The sequence below is a fragment of the Pantherophis guttatus genome, chromosome 2, assembly GCF_059756535.1.
Source record: "Pantherophis guttatus breed Tessera chromosome 2, ASM5975653v1, whole genome shotgun sequence".
Classification (NCBI taxonomy): Eukaryota; Metazoa; Chordata; class Lepidosauria; order Squamata; family Colubridae; genus Pantherophis; species Pantherophis guttatus.
The window spans coordinates 288,431,885-288,448,779 of NC_142064.1; the positions used below are offsets into that span (position 1 = coordinate 288,431,885).

Genomic DNA, 16,895 nt, shown 5'->3' on the forward strand with positions numbered 1-16,895 from the left:
GTGGACAGTGACAGGCGCCAAGTAAGAATTATGAACCAAAGTCTTCAGCTAGGATGATTTCATAATGTAAAAGAACTAGTTGTAATCTGCCAAGCAGCAGCTAAAAGCGAAATAACACTCATGCATCATCACAAAATCTCCAGAACCGTAAAGTCTACAAACTTGAAATTTGCCACGTATGTTCCTCTTGGCTTCTACATGCTCACTAAGAAAGGATTTTTCAAAATGAACATCAGAGCATTAGTATTTCTTGTATTATTATTAATGCTCTGATGCTACTCCCTCTTCCCACCTGAAATCTGTTCCAAATGCAAAACACAAGCAGAGGAGTTTCAGTTTTAGTTTTACTTTCACAGCACCAAGCAGGGGATAGGATATGGGAGGTTTCTGTGGGGCAAGCCTGAGGGAGAGAAGGGAGATAGGATGGGGAGGCCTCTGTGGGGCAAGTCTGAAGGAGAGAAAGGGATAGGATGGGGAGGCTTCTGTGGGGCAAGGCTGAGAGTGAGAAGGGGAGAGGAGAGGCCAATCATAACTACTCGTTAATTTTCAAGCTGTGTCAATTTATCAAGTATGATCACATATTTTCATAGTTGAGCAGAGGTATTCAACTAATACATTTATAAGGCTTCTCCCCTGTGTGGATTCTTGCATGGGTCTTAAGATACGTCTTTGTGGAAAAACTCTTTCCACATTCCATGCATTTATAAGGCTTCTCCCCTGTGTGGATCCTTGCATGGATCTTAGGATGCGTCTTCGTTGAAAAACTCTATCCGCATTCCATGCATATATAAGGCATCTGCCCTGTGTGGATCCTTGCATGGGTCTTAAGATGCGTCTTCGTTGAAAAACTCTTTCCACATTCCATGCATTTATAAGGCTTCTCCCATATGTGGATCCTTTCATGGGTCTTAAGATACGTCTTCACGGAAAAACTCTTTCCACATTCCATGCATCTATAAGAATTCTCCCGTGTGGATCCTTGCATGGTTCTTAAGATACGTCTTCACGGAAAATCTCTTTCCACACTCCATGCATTGATGTGGCTTCTCCCCTGTGTGGATCCTTTCATGGGTCTTAAGATGCGTCTTCCTTGAAAAACTCTTTCCACATTCCATGCATTTATAAGGCTTCTCCCCTGTGTGGATCCTTTCATGGGTCTTAAGATGCGTCTTCCTTGAAAAACTCTTTCCACATTCCATACATTTATAAGGCTTCTCCCCCGTGTGGATCCTTGCATGTTTTTTAAGATACGTCTTCACAGAAAACCTCTTTCCACATTCCATGCATTTATAAGGCTTCTCCCCTGTGTGGATGCTTTCATGGGTCTTAAGATGCGTCTTTGCAGAAAAACTCTTTCCACATTCCATACATTTATAAGGATTCTCCCCTGCGTGGATACTTTCATGTGTCTTAAGATACGTCTTTGTGGAAAAACTCTTTCCACATTCCATGCATTTATAAGGATTCTCCCCTGTGTGGATCCTTGCATGTTTCTTAAGATATGTTTTCACGGAAAAACTCTTTCCACATTCCATGCATTTATAAGGCTTCTCCCCTGTGTGGATCCTTGCATGGATCTTAGGATGCGTCTTTGTTGAAAAACTCTTTCCACATTCCATGCATTTATAAGGCTTCTGCCCTGTGTGGATCCTTGCATGGGTCTTAAGATGCGTCTTCCTTGAAAAACTCTTTCCACATTCCATGCATTTATAAGGCTTCTCCCCTGTGTGGATCCTTTCATGGGTCTTAAGATACGTCTTTGCAGAAAAACTCTTTCCACATTCCATACATTTATAAGGATTCTCCCCTGTGTGGATCCTTTCATGGGTCTTAAGATACGTCTTCGTAGAAAAACTCTTTCCACATTCCATGCATTTATAAGGCTTCTGCCCTGTGTGGATCCTTGCATGGGTCTTAAGATACGTCTTCATGGAAAAACTCTTTCCACATTCCATGCATTTATAAGTCTTCTCCCCTGAGTGGATCATTTCATGGGTCTTAAGACACATCTTTGCAGAAAAACTCTTTCCACATTCCATGCATTTATAAGGATTCTCCCCTGTGTGGATCCTTTCATGGGTCTTAAGATAAGTCTTCGTAGAAAAACTCTTTCCACATTCCATGCATTTATAAGGCTTCTCCCCTGTGTGGATCCTTGCATGGGTCTTAAGATACGTCTTCATAGAAAAACTCTTTCCACATTCCATGCATTTATAAGGCTTCTCCCCTGTGTGGATCCTTGCATGGGTCTTAAGATACATCTTCATGGAAAAACTCTTTCCACATTCCATGCATTTATAAGTCTTCTCCCCTGAGTGGCTCATTTCATGGGTCGTAAGACACGTCTTTGTAGAAAAACTCTTTCCACATTCTGTGCATTTATAAGGCCTCTCTCCTGTGTGGATCCTTTTATGAAAATTAAGAGAAGAACTGTGGAAGAAGCTCTTTCCACATTCTGCGCACTTATATGACTTCTCCCCTGTATGGATCCTATTATGGTAAATAAGTTCACAGTTCTTAATAAAGCTCTTTCCACACTCCATGCATTTGTGTGGCCTCTCCCTTGTGTGTCTCTTTATATGTAGAATAAGATCACTTTTCTGAGGGAAGCTCTTTCCACACTCCATGCATTTATAGGGCTTCTCTCCTGTGTGGATCTTTTTATGACATGTAAGTTGACTGTTTTCAGGAAAACCTTTACCACACTCCATGCATTGATATCTTTTCTCTGCTTCGTGGATCCTTTTATGGTAAATAAGTTGACTGTTCTTAATAAAGCTCTTTCCACACTCCATGGATTCATATGGATTCTCTCCTAAACGGGTCCTTTTTTGAGATATATGGAACTCATTTTTATGAGAAAGAGATTGGTTTCTTTCATGGCTTTCTACTTCCATTAGAATTATACGGTTCTTCATACTGTATGAATGACTGATCATCTCAAATAGTTCTCTGGAATCTTCATCTTCCTCCCCATTATTACCTTCAAAAGAAAAGTAAAATGAAAATAACTTTAAAACAGCTAAGCATACGAAGATTGAATATAATGAAAAACAAACTGCTTCAAACTTCTTAGATCCAGAGAAGCCCTTCAAGAATTTGAGCAGAACTTTCTTGATTAAAATTTTGGACGATACATTTACATTTGTACGGCAAGAGAAAAACTATGGATTAAATATCAAGTTCTCCAAATTTCTAAGGAAGGAAATGGAAAGATTTGGTTTCCCAATTTGAAATTGGACTGCTGTGCAGTTTGTATAAGAAGCGGGAGTTGCTCAGATATAAAGAGAATTTTAGAAGTAAGAAGGCATGACTGTAGTTTGGATGTCATGGATATTTGTGATACAATAAATTTAGTCAATATAGATTTCAAAACCATGTTACAAATGCCACATTGAGAATATGAAGCAGATATAAACTTAGGCTGTGTCCCAAAACATCCTAATGGATTTCAGCAGAAAAAAAGCTGCAAGGGTAAATAAGGGATAACATGTAGAGAAGAAGATTGTTTCTGAGTATGACAACCGTAGCAGGACTATTACAAACAAAAAACTAGAAGGGCTCTACAATAACTAGAATGGTGGAATGGTTGAAGATGATAATTGAATTCTCAATGATGACTAAATTGACTCTAATCAGGGAAAAGATAGTATCTATATTTATTAGTTATTGGAAACCCTGATGGACTTTTGGCTGAAAAAAAGAAAAAATGAACTTGTAATCAAATTTATGTTTGAAGATTAGAAAGGATAACTTATGTAGTGGAGGAAACAATGACGTAACCTTAGAAACGGGGAAAAACAGGGTGGATTTGATTTAAATCGAGTTGATTTAAATCACAATTTAAATCATGATTTAAATCACTAGTAAAAAGGCTTGATTTAAATCAACTCGATTTAAATCATAATTTTTAAAGAGCAACTGTCATCTCTGCTACTCCTTTGACCCACTGTTGACTCACCGATAGTCCCAGTGTTGCAGAATATACAGCCTCATGCTACATAACTAAGCTCGATTTCATGCTGAATAAACTAAATTATTTATGTATCTTAAATAGAAAACTATCTTACGATAGATTTTTACCCCAAAAGTTTATTAAAATAAATTCGATAAAAATCAAAAAAATCCGATTTAAATCAAAAAAATCCGATTTAAATCAAAAAAATCTGGTTTTTTTTATTTTTTAAAAAAAATCATTGATTTTTATCCGCCCTGGGAAAAAATAACTATTACTTTCTCTTTTCTCAATTTTCTCATGCTTTTTTCTTATTCATTAATAATCATATTACTCTATCTTCTTTATTTCGACTTCAAAATTTGTAGTTTTTATTCTGATAAAAATTCTTGTATATTCTCACCTAAAGAGGTCACGTTCCTATGATTTTCCAACATGACTTCCCGATACAGTGCTTTCTGGTCAGCATCCAGCTGAGACCACTCCTCTTCGGAGAAATACACAGCCACCTCCTTAAAGGACACAAGACCTTCCTGAACGAGAAGAAAACCAAAAAAAAAAAAAACAGCAGTGAAAGGAATGAATCACTTTTTATCCGAGTCTGTCTGCCTGCCTGCCTGCCTGCCTGTCTATCTTCATGTATCAACAAGACTTTCAGCATCTGGCTGAAGGGCCCTGATCTGGTCACCCTCTTTAGATTTCAACAGACTGCTTTATCTTTTAACCTGGTGCCATTATTCTTCTTATCAATGGTTATAAACAAGGCATTTTAGAAACTGTAAAGGCGCCGTGTGATCATTTCAGGTATTATTGAGTTTTTCTTGCACAATACTATGTCAAAGAATTACTAATAGGATCCCTATTCAGAAAACATTCGTATTGTGAACATTTTATCTTTTACTATCCCTCTCTTACTTGAGTTGGAGCTTCAACCAATCTTTCAGCACCACCATAAAAAGGAGTCAGATCCGTTCTATTCTTCCCTGTGAAGGAGACAGAAATTTCAAATGGATAATTTATAAACTTATTCCACAGAAGAGAAGAGACAGAGAAGGTAAGACAGCTGGAATCTCTTTTGGGAATGAGTGGACTTTTGATTACCATCTGAGTTGTTCTGACTTGTGGATTCATGATAGACCCTCCTGGAAAACAGCTCCAGAGGGGGATTTGATGGATTCCACTTTCTGGTCTGCAGAGTGAAAGACTTGGAAAAAAGAGAAAAGAAAAATACATCACAGAACATGAAGTGGATTCTTGATCTCAAAAAACAACTTCAATGCCCCGATATCTATCAATGAGCCTAAAATGTGCAAGAAAGGAACGGCTGTCTCCAGTCTATGCTGTAGAATGGATAATGGAACAATGTCCTGAAAAAACTAGTGGAACATCTTAAAATATTATGAAGACCAGAGAAGTATGGAAGGGAGGGATGACGAATTTGAACACATTCTTTATTCCCTTCTGGACTTCCAAGATGAAAGTCTCTCACCTGCAATTCGACTTCCTCCTTCTGTTCCTCTGCCTGACTCAGGAGGAAGCCTTCCGTCAGGGCCACCGCTTGGGAGCTGGTCTCTGCTCCACATTCCCGCACCCAGTTCTTCATCGGCAGGGGCAGAAGGGCATGGAGCTGCTCCAGAACCACCAGATCCAACATTTGGGTTTTAGTATGCTTTTCTAACCTCAGCCATTGACTATAAATGTTGTGGAGTCGGCTGCAAAGTCCTCGGGGACCTTCAGCCTCCTGATATTGGATGTTTCTGAAGCTGTATGGCTGAATCTCTGAAGGGATGATGCTTTTCTCCTCCAGGATCTTCTGTCCAGTTCTTGCCCAGAACCTCCCACAGATGCCAGGCTGAACATCTGAGGCATATTTTCCAGTTTCCTCATTAGCTAATGGTTTTTTCTGCATTCTTTCTCTGTCCTATAAGGAAATTCCAGATAGTTCTGAGGAATCTTGTGGATCTCCAAATGTGGACCTTTCAATTCACAGGATGATTCCTGGAGCTGCAGGATTGATCACAAAAGTTATCCAGAATCTTCTCCCAAGTGTACCTTTTGTTGTTAGGAAGGTTGTTGTGATGACTCTAGTTTCTGCATTGGAGATGGAAAAGAAAATAAATTCAAAGAATGAGAAGGTCACGGACGTAAGCACTGAACAACATTCATCGATATTAATAAGAAGCTGATAATGTATTGCAGTGGTATTGAGCAGATGGATCCTGTGGGTATTTGTGTGAGAAATAAGGGAATTCAAAAATAAAATAGTAATGAAGGGAATAGTAATAAACGAATAGAAACTTGTTATTCTATTGTACAATATATGTTATGCTGCTGCAAAAGTATTTTCCATTTAAGCATTAATTTGTTAAGCTTTTATAATACCTCTATACTGTACCTCTGTAAAAACATATGCATGAAATCAATTGTATCCTTCCTGCATTAAGACCTAAATATGACTGAATTTTACAATGTAGTTAGATTATATGCTTTGTGGAACTTTTCTCCCATGTCTACGGTGCATATACTTGGAGAAGGACATGTGGGCATTATCTTGTTCTTTGGCATAGGAGAGGGGCCATGCTGAGGGTGCAGGGAGACATTCCTTAGCGCTAGAGAGCAGATAAATGTTAACAGATAGGTAAGGGAGAAGAGAAAGTAATCTGAGAAAACAAAGAGAGAGAGAATGTATTCCTTTGAGGTATGTTGGATTAGCTAAAACCCCGGAGGACTTGTCCAATAAGTCCAAAGGAGGAGGGGGAAGGGCCATCCAGATAGTACTGTAAATACTATAGTACAGTATTATATTTATTTATTTATTTATTGGTTCGATTGATATGCCGCCCTTCTACAGAGACTCAGGGCGGCTTACAATGTGTTAAGCAATAGCCTTCATACTTTTGTATATACCTGCTTAGTAGGGCACATTATATTCACATCAAATGAAATGCCTAGGTCCTAGGATATAACCCTGGCTTACCATACTCACTTTCTGTTTTTCAGGGTTTGCTTTTCAAGAACAAACTCAAAGTCTGCTTCATATCATTTGCCTTGACCCCAAAAACTGGTTAACTCACCCCACCACATTACTCTACTCATATTTCCTATTACCTATGCAGGGAAGAAAGTGAGGAATCCTAACAGGTACTTTCCCTTCTCTGCAGTTGGAGCGAATTCTGACCAATCCTTCTTGATCAAAGACTCAAAAGGACTGGATGCATACATTCAAAACATGCTTTTTTGATTTCCGTCTCCGACTTCTTTATTCTCACGATTTAAGAGAAGAGAGTTAAGAACAAGACTTTCATTAAGCTTGAAAGGCCTCATCGAGCACACAGTGCGAATGCTGCGGCTCAGCCCCACTTTTGCACCTCCGTCTCCCCTGCAAGGTCTCCCTTCTTTTCCTTTGCGGTCGTGGGGAAAGGAAAGGCTGGGAAGCATCACCCCAGTCCCAGTCCTCGCACATCCGTCCTTGCACCCAGAGCCAGCAGGGGGGCTTCGAGGCTGCCTCCACTCCCCCCAATAAATGGGGAGAAACGCCCCCTCCCCTTCTGGCGACCCCCATTTCTCTCCTTTGCTTCCCCCCCCAACTCCATGGAACCTGCATGGGAAAGGGTGGCAGGGGAACATGGGACCACGGACTCCGACCCCGCAGGAAGACTTGAGTCGTCTCCACTCACCCCTCCAACAAGGGGCCCCTTTGCACGGGCAGAGCCGCCACTCGGGTGTCTCGTCGGGATCGGCGTCTCCCCCAAAGGCTTCCCCGCAGCCTCTGCGCCTCCAGCAAAGGCCCCGCCTCCCACTCTCAGTGGGGCTGTGTGGGAGGGGGAACAGGAAAGAGAGATGAGCCCCACCAGACGAATTTAGGGGAAGAGCCCAGCGCATGCTCAGTTCCCTCCTGAATATGAGAGCGCCCCCTGGTGGACGCTGCACAATGTGCCAGGATTCTATGAAAGGGCGGGAAAAAGGAGAGTATCTGTTGGAGGAGGAAGGTGGGGAGGAGGGGAAGGGATGATGGGCATGTGAGGAGGAGGAAAGGCTCCCTGTCGCAGAAAAGCATCAGCGTCTTCAGCGGTGGAAGCTTCTCCATCTTCCTCTCCAGGAACCATTTGTGGAGATGGAGAAAAATATCTCTGGAGGATTTGAACTCGCTTCCCTCAAGAACAGCCGCCCCGAAAGCTCAACAGTGATTGGAGGAGGCCGCAAAAGGGAGTGGTGGGACTCCTTGTCTAGTTTGGAAATAAACAATCACCAGCCAAAACCTCCAAGAGAAAACGATGGTAAGTTTATTCACTGCTTTGCAGAGGGAGGACGACATCGCACAGGCTGTTCTGACCTAGGCTTCCTCAGACAGTAAAAAGCACAGGATTATTATTATTATTATTTTTTTTAATTTGATTTATATGCCGCCCTTCTCCGGAGACTCAGGGCGGTTTACAATGTGCTCAGCAATAGCCTTCATCCTTTTGTATATTTATACAAAGTCATCTTATTGCCCCCACAAACTGGGTCCTCAATTTACCTACCTTAGAAAGGATGGAAGGCTGAGTCAACCTTGAGCCTGGCGAGATTCGAACCTGCAGGATTAGTCCCCAAAACCCTCTTTTCATTTCAACGGCTGTGAGTTATGTTCATTCACATCCCATAATGAGTCACAAAGTTTGTAAAGAGTCCGACTTCGGGATAAGGTGGATAAGTACCCACGTTTATCTCTCTTGACATGCTGCAAAGACCTAATTGGCAATTAACTTTGGAAGGGCACATGGAGCACAGAGTCAAAACGGAGCTTCAGAATTTAAGCCGGGGTAAAATCTACTTACCTTCCCTAACAGTTCGGAAGCGTCATGTGTGCGCTTGGACCCTCTGTGCATGCGCAAACCCTTCTGCGCTTGCGCAGAGGGTAAAAAACAGGTTACTTCCTGGTTACAACCATGAACTAACAACAAAAGGTCAGATGAGCAGAGCCTTGCGCTGCCGTCGCTACCGCTTCTCTGAACCCCCCCGCCATCATCGCTACCAGTTTGACCGAACCAGTCTGAACCAGTAGCATTTCACCCCAATTTAAACCAACCAGAATGAACAAAGTTGCTTCCTGCAAAGGCTCACGTGCCTTTGCTTCTCCTTTATGTCTTATGGGAGGGGCGAATCATCTCCAAGTCCTACTCCCGAGTTATCCCTTTTGTCTTAACTATTCTTGCCTTCTGGCAGCTCTGGGCATGCGTGCACTGGGAACAGGCTCCCCCTGTTCCTCTGCCTCGCTGATGTCCGACTGGAGGCTCTGGAGGCAACCCATAACTCCCAGATAGCCCTGGCCCCCTCTCTGCCTCCAACACAGAGACCTCATCTGAGCCTTCCCCAGATTCCAGGACTGGCCCATGTTCCTCCCCAATGTCCTCACTGTCCGACTCTGCTGCCAACTCCGCAGGCGGGCCACAACACTGGCAGGTACAGCGGACACACCCTAAACCATCAATACAGTTACCATATATTCTCTAGTTACTAATTTGCCTCCCACCTTTTGCTCATTGGCATAGTAATTATGATGTCACAACCTATCCAAAGCGTCTAAAATGAATACATTATCTCCGCCCCTGATTACATCTTCCACAACACATAATTCTATCCCCATCCCCCCGTCCTTATTTACAAATTTCCTTTTATGGTCTTAATTTCCTACGGGTTGTCTCTAAAGCAGGGGTGTCAAACTCAAGTCCGGCAGGCCAGATCCTGCCCACAGAGTGATTAAACCTGGTCCAATTAGATTGGGAAAGACTTTTTTGAAGATTTGAATAAAATGGTGTTAAAATATATTTGGCAGGGAAAGAAGGCGTGGATAAAATTAAAGTTACTACAAGATGCTAGAACACGGTGAAGCTTTGGTTTACCTGATTGGGAACTTTATTATCAAGCAACAAGCCTGATGTGAATTAAAGAATGGATAACCTTAAGAAATATTAACTATTGAATCTAGGAGGACATGATTTGTTGATGGGGTGGCATGCTTTTTTATGGTATAAAGGAACAAAAATACAGGGATATTTTAGAGGACACGTGAGGTTCTGTTATTGATTTGGGAGAAGATTAAAAAACAACATTATTTGAAAATTCCAGTCTGGGTATCTACAATTGAAGCATTTTCATATTCAGTAGTATTCAGAAGGGAACAAATTGTTAGATACAGTGAATTAATGGATGAAAAGGGTGAACTTAAAGCAAGAATTAGAAGAACAAGGTCTCAAGATGGATTGGTTTTCTTACTGGCAAATAGGCTTTAGATATGAAGAAGATTCTAAACAAGAAGGTTTTTATAATGTTATGACTAATTTAGATAAGATTTTAATGGGTTCTGATGACTATGTGATTAAAAAATTATATGGATACTTGTTAGAGGTAAAATTGGAGGAAGAACAAGTTAACGAGTCAATGATAGCATGGGGGAAAAACTTTGGTCATGGTATTGATTTAGAGAAATGGCAAAAAATGTGGTCGCAGAATTATGAAATGACAATGTCTACAGCATATAAGGAGAATTTGTATAAGATGTTTTACAGGTGGCACCTACCCCCCGACAAGGATAGCCAGAATGTTCAAAAATATATCGGAGAAATGTTGGCAGTTATCATCAGACTCCAGGATCATATTACCATATGTGGTAGATATGTGTAGAAGCTAAAAGATATCCATATTCATCCTTAATACGTAAGATCTCCGACCTCCGGGTGTTTCGCTGCGCACTGAAGACCCTGTTGTTCCGCCAGGCTGGCCTATCAACATAATAATTTTAAATTGGGGTATTTTAAATTTCTGGGGTTTTTAATTGAGCCAAATCTATTTAATCATTTTAATTTTTAACTGTTGTTTTGTCTTGTGTTTTAGATAGGCTGTACACCGCCTTGTGTCCTTCGGGAGAAGGGTGGTATAGAAAAATTATTATTATTATTTATTTATTTATTTGCATGTATTTATTTATTTACATATCTTACACTTAGAGTTCATCCAAGATTACAAAATTAAGGGAGCTTAAGAAGCTGGAATGGAATACTGAATGTTTACACGTGTTTCTTGTGCTTTATATCGAGACATTTAGGCATTAGACATTCATTAAGGATGTTTTTCACTCTTGTCTTTAAATTGGTATATTTGTAAGTAACTGGAGCCATGGAGAAGACATAAGGAGGAAGTTCCAAAAATGGTTTAATATGCCAATAATATCTTTTGTCAGGGGTCTCAGGGAGGAAAAGGAAGAAGACCCCTAATATTGAATAATACTAAGTGAAATGATCCTGGGAAGGAACAACATTCTAAGGATGCCATGAAGATTGAATTCACATAAAATAAAATGCCTAGATCCTAGGATATAACCCTGGCTTACTATGCTCACTTTGTTTTTCAGGGTTTGCCTTTCCGAAACAAAGTCATACTATAACACGAAATCTGGTTCACACAATTTGCCTTGTCCCCAAAAACTGGTTAACTCACCCCATCACATTACTCTTATCATATTTCCTATTACCCATCTTCTTATATGCTTATAACTTTGTTGCTTGTATCTTATGATTTATACTGTTATGATTTATGTGGATTGCTTATTCAGTATCATATGGCTATGACAATAAATCTTATCATTTATGATGAATGTATTTTTACGATGACTATGATCATAGATTTATCGCTTACTAGCTGTACCCGGCCAAGCGTTGCTGTGGCTCAGTCTGGTTAAATGGGAAAGAAAGAAAAGAGAAAGCGCACATTTCTAATATGTTTAATTTCACAATGCTTGTGAGTATACAATATTTTTTGTTGTTCCATTGTCTGTGTAGATATAGAGATTGTCTGGTTTGCCGACTCTAGAACATGCAGCATATAATTGTCCATGTGAGAAACAATCCGTGTCTAGATCTAAACCGCACAATTGTAAAGATTGGCCCTGAGCTTTGTTGGTGATTGCAAATGCCAATCGAATTGGGAATTGCAATCTCTTAAATTGAAATAGCATATCCGTTGGAATCATAGGAATGTGAGGAATGAGGACATCTTCACCTTTGAAAGGTCCTGTCAAGATTGTTGCTTCTATGACGTTGCTCATTCATTTTTTTCCTGCAAGCCTGGCAGTATGGCTCTGGCGGTTCTCTACGTTGAGGCAGTTTAATTTTTCTGGCGGCGCAACACATTCCTTTCGTTTCTCCATTAAATTTGAGAGCCTTGCAATAAGGACACACTTCAGTCATAGTGCCGATGAGAACATGCTGGCTCAAACTATAATCATCAACTGGGTTGTACTGGAATGCAAGGCAATCGTAATCACGTGATTGCTGAGCACGGAGTCGTGTTTGACGATGACCTGCTGTTTCTCGTTGAGGTCTTTCAGCCATTCTCAGCCTGTTGCTTTCATTCTGTTGAGAACGAAACAGATATGAAGCTGCAGAACGCGATCGCCGTGCTCGCAACCGTGCATCCTCAAGTCTGGCTGCACGTCGCTCGGGTGGTTCCTCGGCACGTATTTGAGCTATCCTTTGTCTGTTTCGCTCGTTCGCTGATGCCCGTTCTTCCTCAGTTTGATTTGCAATTACTCGTCGCACTGCTTCTGCTCTGCGAGTACGACGACCTAAGTTTGATCTTCTGCGAGTCATTATTTGGATGAACTAAAACAGATCAATTGCACTGAAAAAGAAGAAAGAAAGTTATAACAAAAACATATAAAATTGCAAAACATGAAAAAAGGAAAAACACGAACTAAAAAACAAAGGAAAAGCAAAAAAAATAGTAAAGAAATATTTAAATTCAAACGCAGATCAATCGATACAGCTCAATTCCAACGCAATGTCACACAACATAATTAACGGAAAGATTGAAATGGAATTGTAAAATATTTAGTATAGCGTGTGTTGCTTTTACGTCCAACAGATGGCGCTGTTTTTCAAAGAAGCATGTTTTTATCTGTCACAGGTGCGACATCCATATAATAGTAATAGTAGGTATATAAAAACATGGGCGTATTCGAATGCAACGTTGTGTCAAAATTTCAAAGCAATCAGTGAAGAACTTTCAGAGATTTGAGATTTTGAACAAACGAACATTTACATTTTTATTTATATAGATTGCTTGTATCTACCCTGAGGGCTTATACACCTGAGAAAAACTACTTGTGTGTCCAATCACACTTGGCCAATAAAGAATTATAGTAATAAAGAAAAGGAAAGACAAGGCTTGAAAGAAGACACCTTAAAATGAAGTTCAGCCACTCTCTTAAACGTGGAGGGGCTGATCCTAGTTCCTTCTTTGTCTCCAGGAGAAGCACAAACTATTTGTAGCTTACATCTCCAAAATGGAAAACCACAGAAAGTACCAAGGAAAAAGGGTGACTAATTTAACTAGTGAGAATCCATCCCCAAAGGAAAAATAACAAAAAGAAAACCTTATTAAAACAACAACTAATGTCAGGGAAGAAAGTGGGGAATCCTAACAGGTACTTTCCCTTCTCTGCAGCTGGAGCGAATTCTTGACCAATCCTTCTTCATCAACTTCTCTCAAAGACTCAAAAGACTGGATACATACTGGATTAAAGTATGCTTTTTTGATTTTCATCTCCCACTTCTTTATTCTCACGATTTAAGAGAAGAGAGTCAAGAACAATCCTTTCATTAAGCTTGAAAGGCCTCATCGGGCACACAGTGCGAATGCTGCGGCTCAGCCCCACTTTTGCACCTCCGTCGCCCCTGCAAGGTCTCCCTTCTTTTCCTTTGCGGTCGTGGGGAAAGGAAAGGCTGGGAAGCAGCACCCCAGTCCCAGTCCTCGCACATCCGTCCTTGCACCCAGAGCCAGCAGGGGGGCTTCGAGGCTGCCTCCACTCCCCCAATAAATGGGGAGAAACGCCCCCTCCCCTTCTGGGGACCCCCATTTCTCTCCTTTGCTCCCCCCCCAACTCCATGGAACCTGCATGGGAAAGGGCGGCAGGGGATCATGGGACCACGGACTCCGACCCTGCAGGAAGACTTGAGTCGTCTCCACTCACCCCTCCAGCGCGGGGCCCCTTTGCACGGGCAGAGCCGCCACTCGGGAGTCTCGATCGGCGTCTCCCCAAAGGCTTCCCGGCATCCTCTGCGCCCCCAGCAAAGGCCCCGCCTCCCACTCTCAGTGGGGCTGTGTGGGAGGGGGAGCAGGAAGGAGAGATACGCCTCTCCAGACGAATTTAGGGGAAGAGCCCGGCGCATGCTCAGTTCCCTCTTGAATCTGAGAGCGACCCCTGGTGGTCGCTGCGGAATGTGCCAGGATTCCATGAAAAGGCGGGAAAAAGGAGATTATCTGTTGAGGGAGGAAGGCGGGGAGGAGGGGAAGAGACGATGGGCATGAGAGGAGTTGCCTTATGGAAAAGTACCTTTGAGACAGTCATGAGCTGGATGAATGAAAATCTCCACAGGCATTTGTCAGGGGGCTTTTTCCTCTCCCTTCCCCAATCATAACTATTACTAGAGATCTGCTTTGGGAGAATCTGCATCTTGGCCAGTGGCATGAAGGGCTCTTCCTTGGATTTTCAGACAGGGAGGTCTCATCCTTATCCCGCGGTTCTCTCAACTGTCTCTTAGCCACTCTTGGAGCTCACAGATCTGCCAGCTTTCCCCTTCTGTACAACAAACTCAGCAGTGAAGAAGGTGCTGCAGTTGTTTATTTCTTTATTTCTTGGTTTGATTTATATGCCGCCTTCTCCGGACACTCAGGGCGGCTTACAATGCATTAAGCAATAGCCTTCATACTTTTGTATATACCTGCTTAGTAGGGCTTTCGGGGGCCACTAAGCAGTGTTCTTTTTTATACAAAGTCAGTTTATTGCCCCCACAATCCGGGTCCTCATTTTACCTACCTCGAAAGGATGGAAGGCTGAGTCAACCTTGAGCTGGTGAGATTTGATCTGCTGATCTGCTGAACTAGCAGTCAGCTGAAGTACCTGCAGTACTGCACTCTAATCGCTGCGCCACCTTGGCTCTTTCTGTTGTATATAGAACCTTTCTTTTTACCTTAAATGTAGACATTCTTAGCCCTCATCTAACCATAGAAAGGTAAAATATGGTCCTAATGCTTGGAAAGTCTCATCATTCTGGCTCCTTTTTGTGAGAGGAATTCTTCATCCTGAAATTTTCTTCACCCTCAAATTAATATCTATGTGATTATTCTCAGAACATGACAGGCCAAAAGGTCCCTGCTTCTCTCTTCATACTGGTTCATTAATTCTCTGATTTTCCAGAGTGGTTATTTTTTCATATCTTCATACTCCATTTATTTATTTTATTATTTATTAGTTCAATTTATATGCCGCCCTTCTCCGAAGACTCAGGGCAGCTTACAATGCATTACAGCAATAGCCTGCGTACTTTTGTATATACCTGCTTATTAGGGCATTCGCCCCCCCACAAGTGGTGTTGTTCTATACAAAGTTAGCTTATTGCCCCCACAATCCGGGTCCTCAATTTACCTACCTCGAAAGAATGGAAGGCTGAGTCAACCTTGAGCCTGGTGAGATTTGAACTCGCACTAATTGCAGACAGCCTGGCAGCTAAGTGGTAGCACTTAACAACACTTAATCCGCTGCACCACCAAGGCTCCTCACCAAAGGAACTTCCCATTCTCGTTTCTGCTATAGAGGAAGAAAGATTTTAAAAAGTTTTGTCTGGAAGTGATGCAACTCCTCCTGCTTCTTGGGGAAGCGACACCTATTAATGTCTGCCTGATCACATCCCTCCTAGAGCAACCATTTTCCATTTCAATACTGGGATACATTCTCAGGTAAGTCCCTTGTCCAAACTGAATACACCGAGATGGAGATTATAAATCCAGTGGGTTTTTTGTAGCATTAAGCATAGATTAGACCAGGAGTCAGCAACCTTAAACACTCAAAGAGCCAAAACTTCCTAACCTGAAGCTTCCCATTCATTCTGGAGCCGACCGGAAGTCCAGTTCCCCCACCATAGTCTCGTCCTAGCATGGCATCCTTTTTCCTCTACCTGTCCTAACTGAAACCCCTATCAATTGTGGAGCTGATCAGCAACAGGGAGCCGCAGCAGAGGGATGAAAGAGCCACATGTGGCTCCAGAGCCGCAAGTTGCCGACCCCTGGGTTAGACAATCTGATATTATACCATCACCAGAGGTTTCCTTTTTGAATATTCTTGTAATTTAGCACAATATGCCAAGATGTTTCCAGTTTCAACATCTTGCAGTTCATTATATAACTTAAGTTGTTCTATGCATAAGGTATCTTCTTTAACATCACTCGTACTTTGGTAATTCACATTTAGCTGTAAATTCTTCAAGGCTTTGCCAATTTATGCATTTCCCATAGTATGCCTGGAATTACATTTTAGTATCTAAGCCCGTGATGGCGAACCTATGGCATGCGTGCCAAGGTGGCATGTGGAGCCATATCTGTGGGCACGCAAGCATTGCCCTAGCTCAGCTCCATCTTGCATTGTATGCTGGCCAGCTGACTTTTGGGCCTTTCTGGAAGTCGGGAAACAAGCTATTTCTGGCCTCCAGAGGGCCTCCGGGAGAGTGGGGAAGGCTGTTTTCGCCCTCCCCAGGCTCCTAGAAAGCCTCTGGAGCCTGGGGAGGGGAAAAAATGGGCCTACCAGGCCCACCAGACCATCAAGTGCCAGAAGCGGGGTCGCACAGGGGGGTCACGAGTGCATGCACGGGGGCAGGGCACATTGAATTATGCATGTGGGCACGTGCACACTCGACCTCCCCCCATGCTCCCCCGTTTTTGGCATGCGATGGCAAAAACATTACCCATCACTGATCTAAACCTATGCTTCCTGTCAAAAATTAAAATGTTCTTGGTGTGGGAAACAAAAATATAGCCTACTATTATTATTATTATTATTATTATTATTATTATTATTATTATTATTATTATTATTATTATTAATCAAATTTCTATACCGCCCTACTCC

At 41.9% G+C, this 16,895-nt stretch overlaps 1 protein-coding gene across 5 annotated transcripts; it reads right to left on the reverse strand.

Annotated features, from left to right (window-relative positions):
• Positions 1-326: 326 nt before the first annotated feature.
• On the reverse strand, positions 327-14,178 carry LOC148116083 (uncharacterized). Of its 5 annotated transcripts, none has more exons than XM_087884825.1 (6): positions 13,965-14,178; positions 5,445-6,039; positions 5,057-5,159; positions 4,871-4,938; positions 4,359-4,488; positions 327-2,983 (listed from the first exon to the last, which is right to left on the reverse strand). In XM_087884825.1, exons 2-6 carry the CDS (start codon positions 5,862-5,864, stop codon positions 954-956), a joined length of 2,751 nt encoding a protein of 916 aa, XP_087740951.1. In that variant the 5' UTR covers positions 5,865-6,039; positions 13,965-14,178; the 3' UTR covers positions 327-953. The 5 variants fall into 5 exon arrangements, 4 of the variants coding, with proteins under 4 accessions (XP_087740951.1, XP_087740949.1, XP_087740948.1 ...); XM_087884823.1 differs by lacking the exon at positions 13,965-14,178 and adding an exon at positions 7,633-7,858; XM_087884822.1 differs by lacking the exon at positions 13,965-14,178 and adding an exon at positions 7,633-7,811 and having other exon boundaries at positions 5,445-6,046.
• Between the last annotated feature and the right edge of the window lie 2,717 nt (positions 14,179-16,895).

What these genes read in the sequence shown, in the direction of transcription:
- LOC148116083 (XM_087884825.1), bottom strand. Translation starts at nt 5,864, where the DNA reads ATGCAGAAAAAACCATTAGCTAATGAGGAAACTGGAAAATATGCCTCA. An exon ending in AGGAGGAAGTCGAATTGCAG is followed by an intron (nt 5,160 to 5,444) that starts GTGAGAGACTTT and finishes CTTTTTTCCAAG; the next exon opens with TCTTTCACTCTGCAGACCAG. An exon ending in TAGGAACGTGACCTCTTTAG is followed by an intron (nt 2,984 to 4,358) that starts GTGAGAATATAC and finishes TTTCTTTTGAAG; the next exon opens with GTAATAATGGGGAGGAAGAT.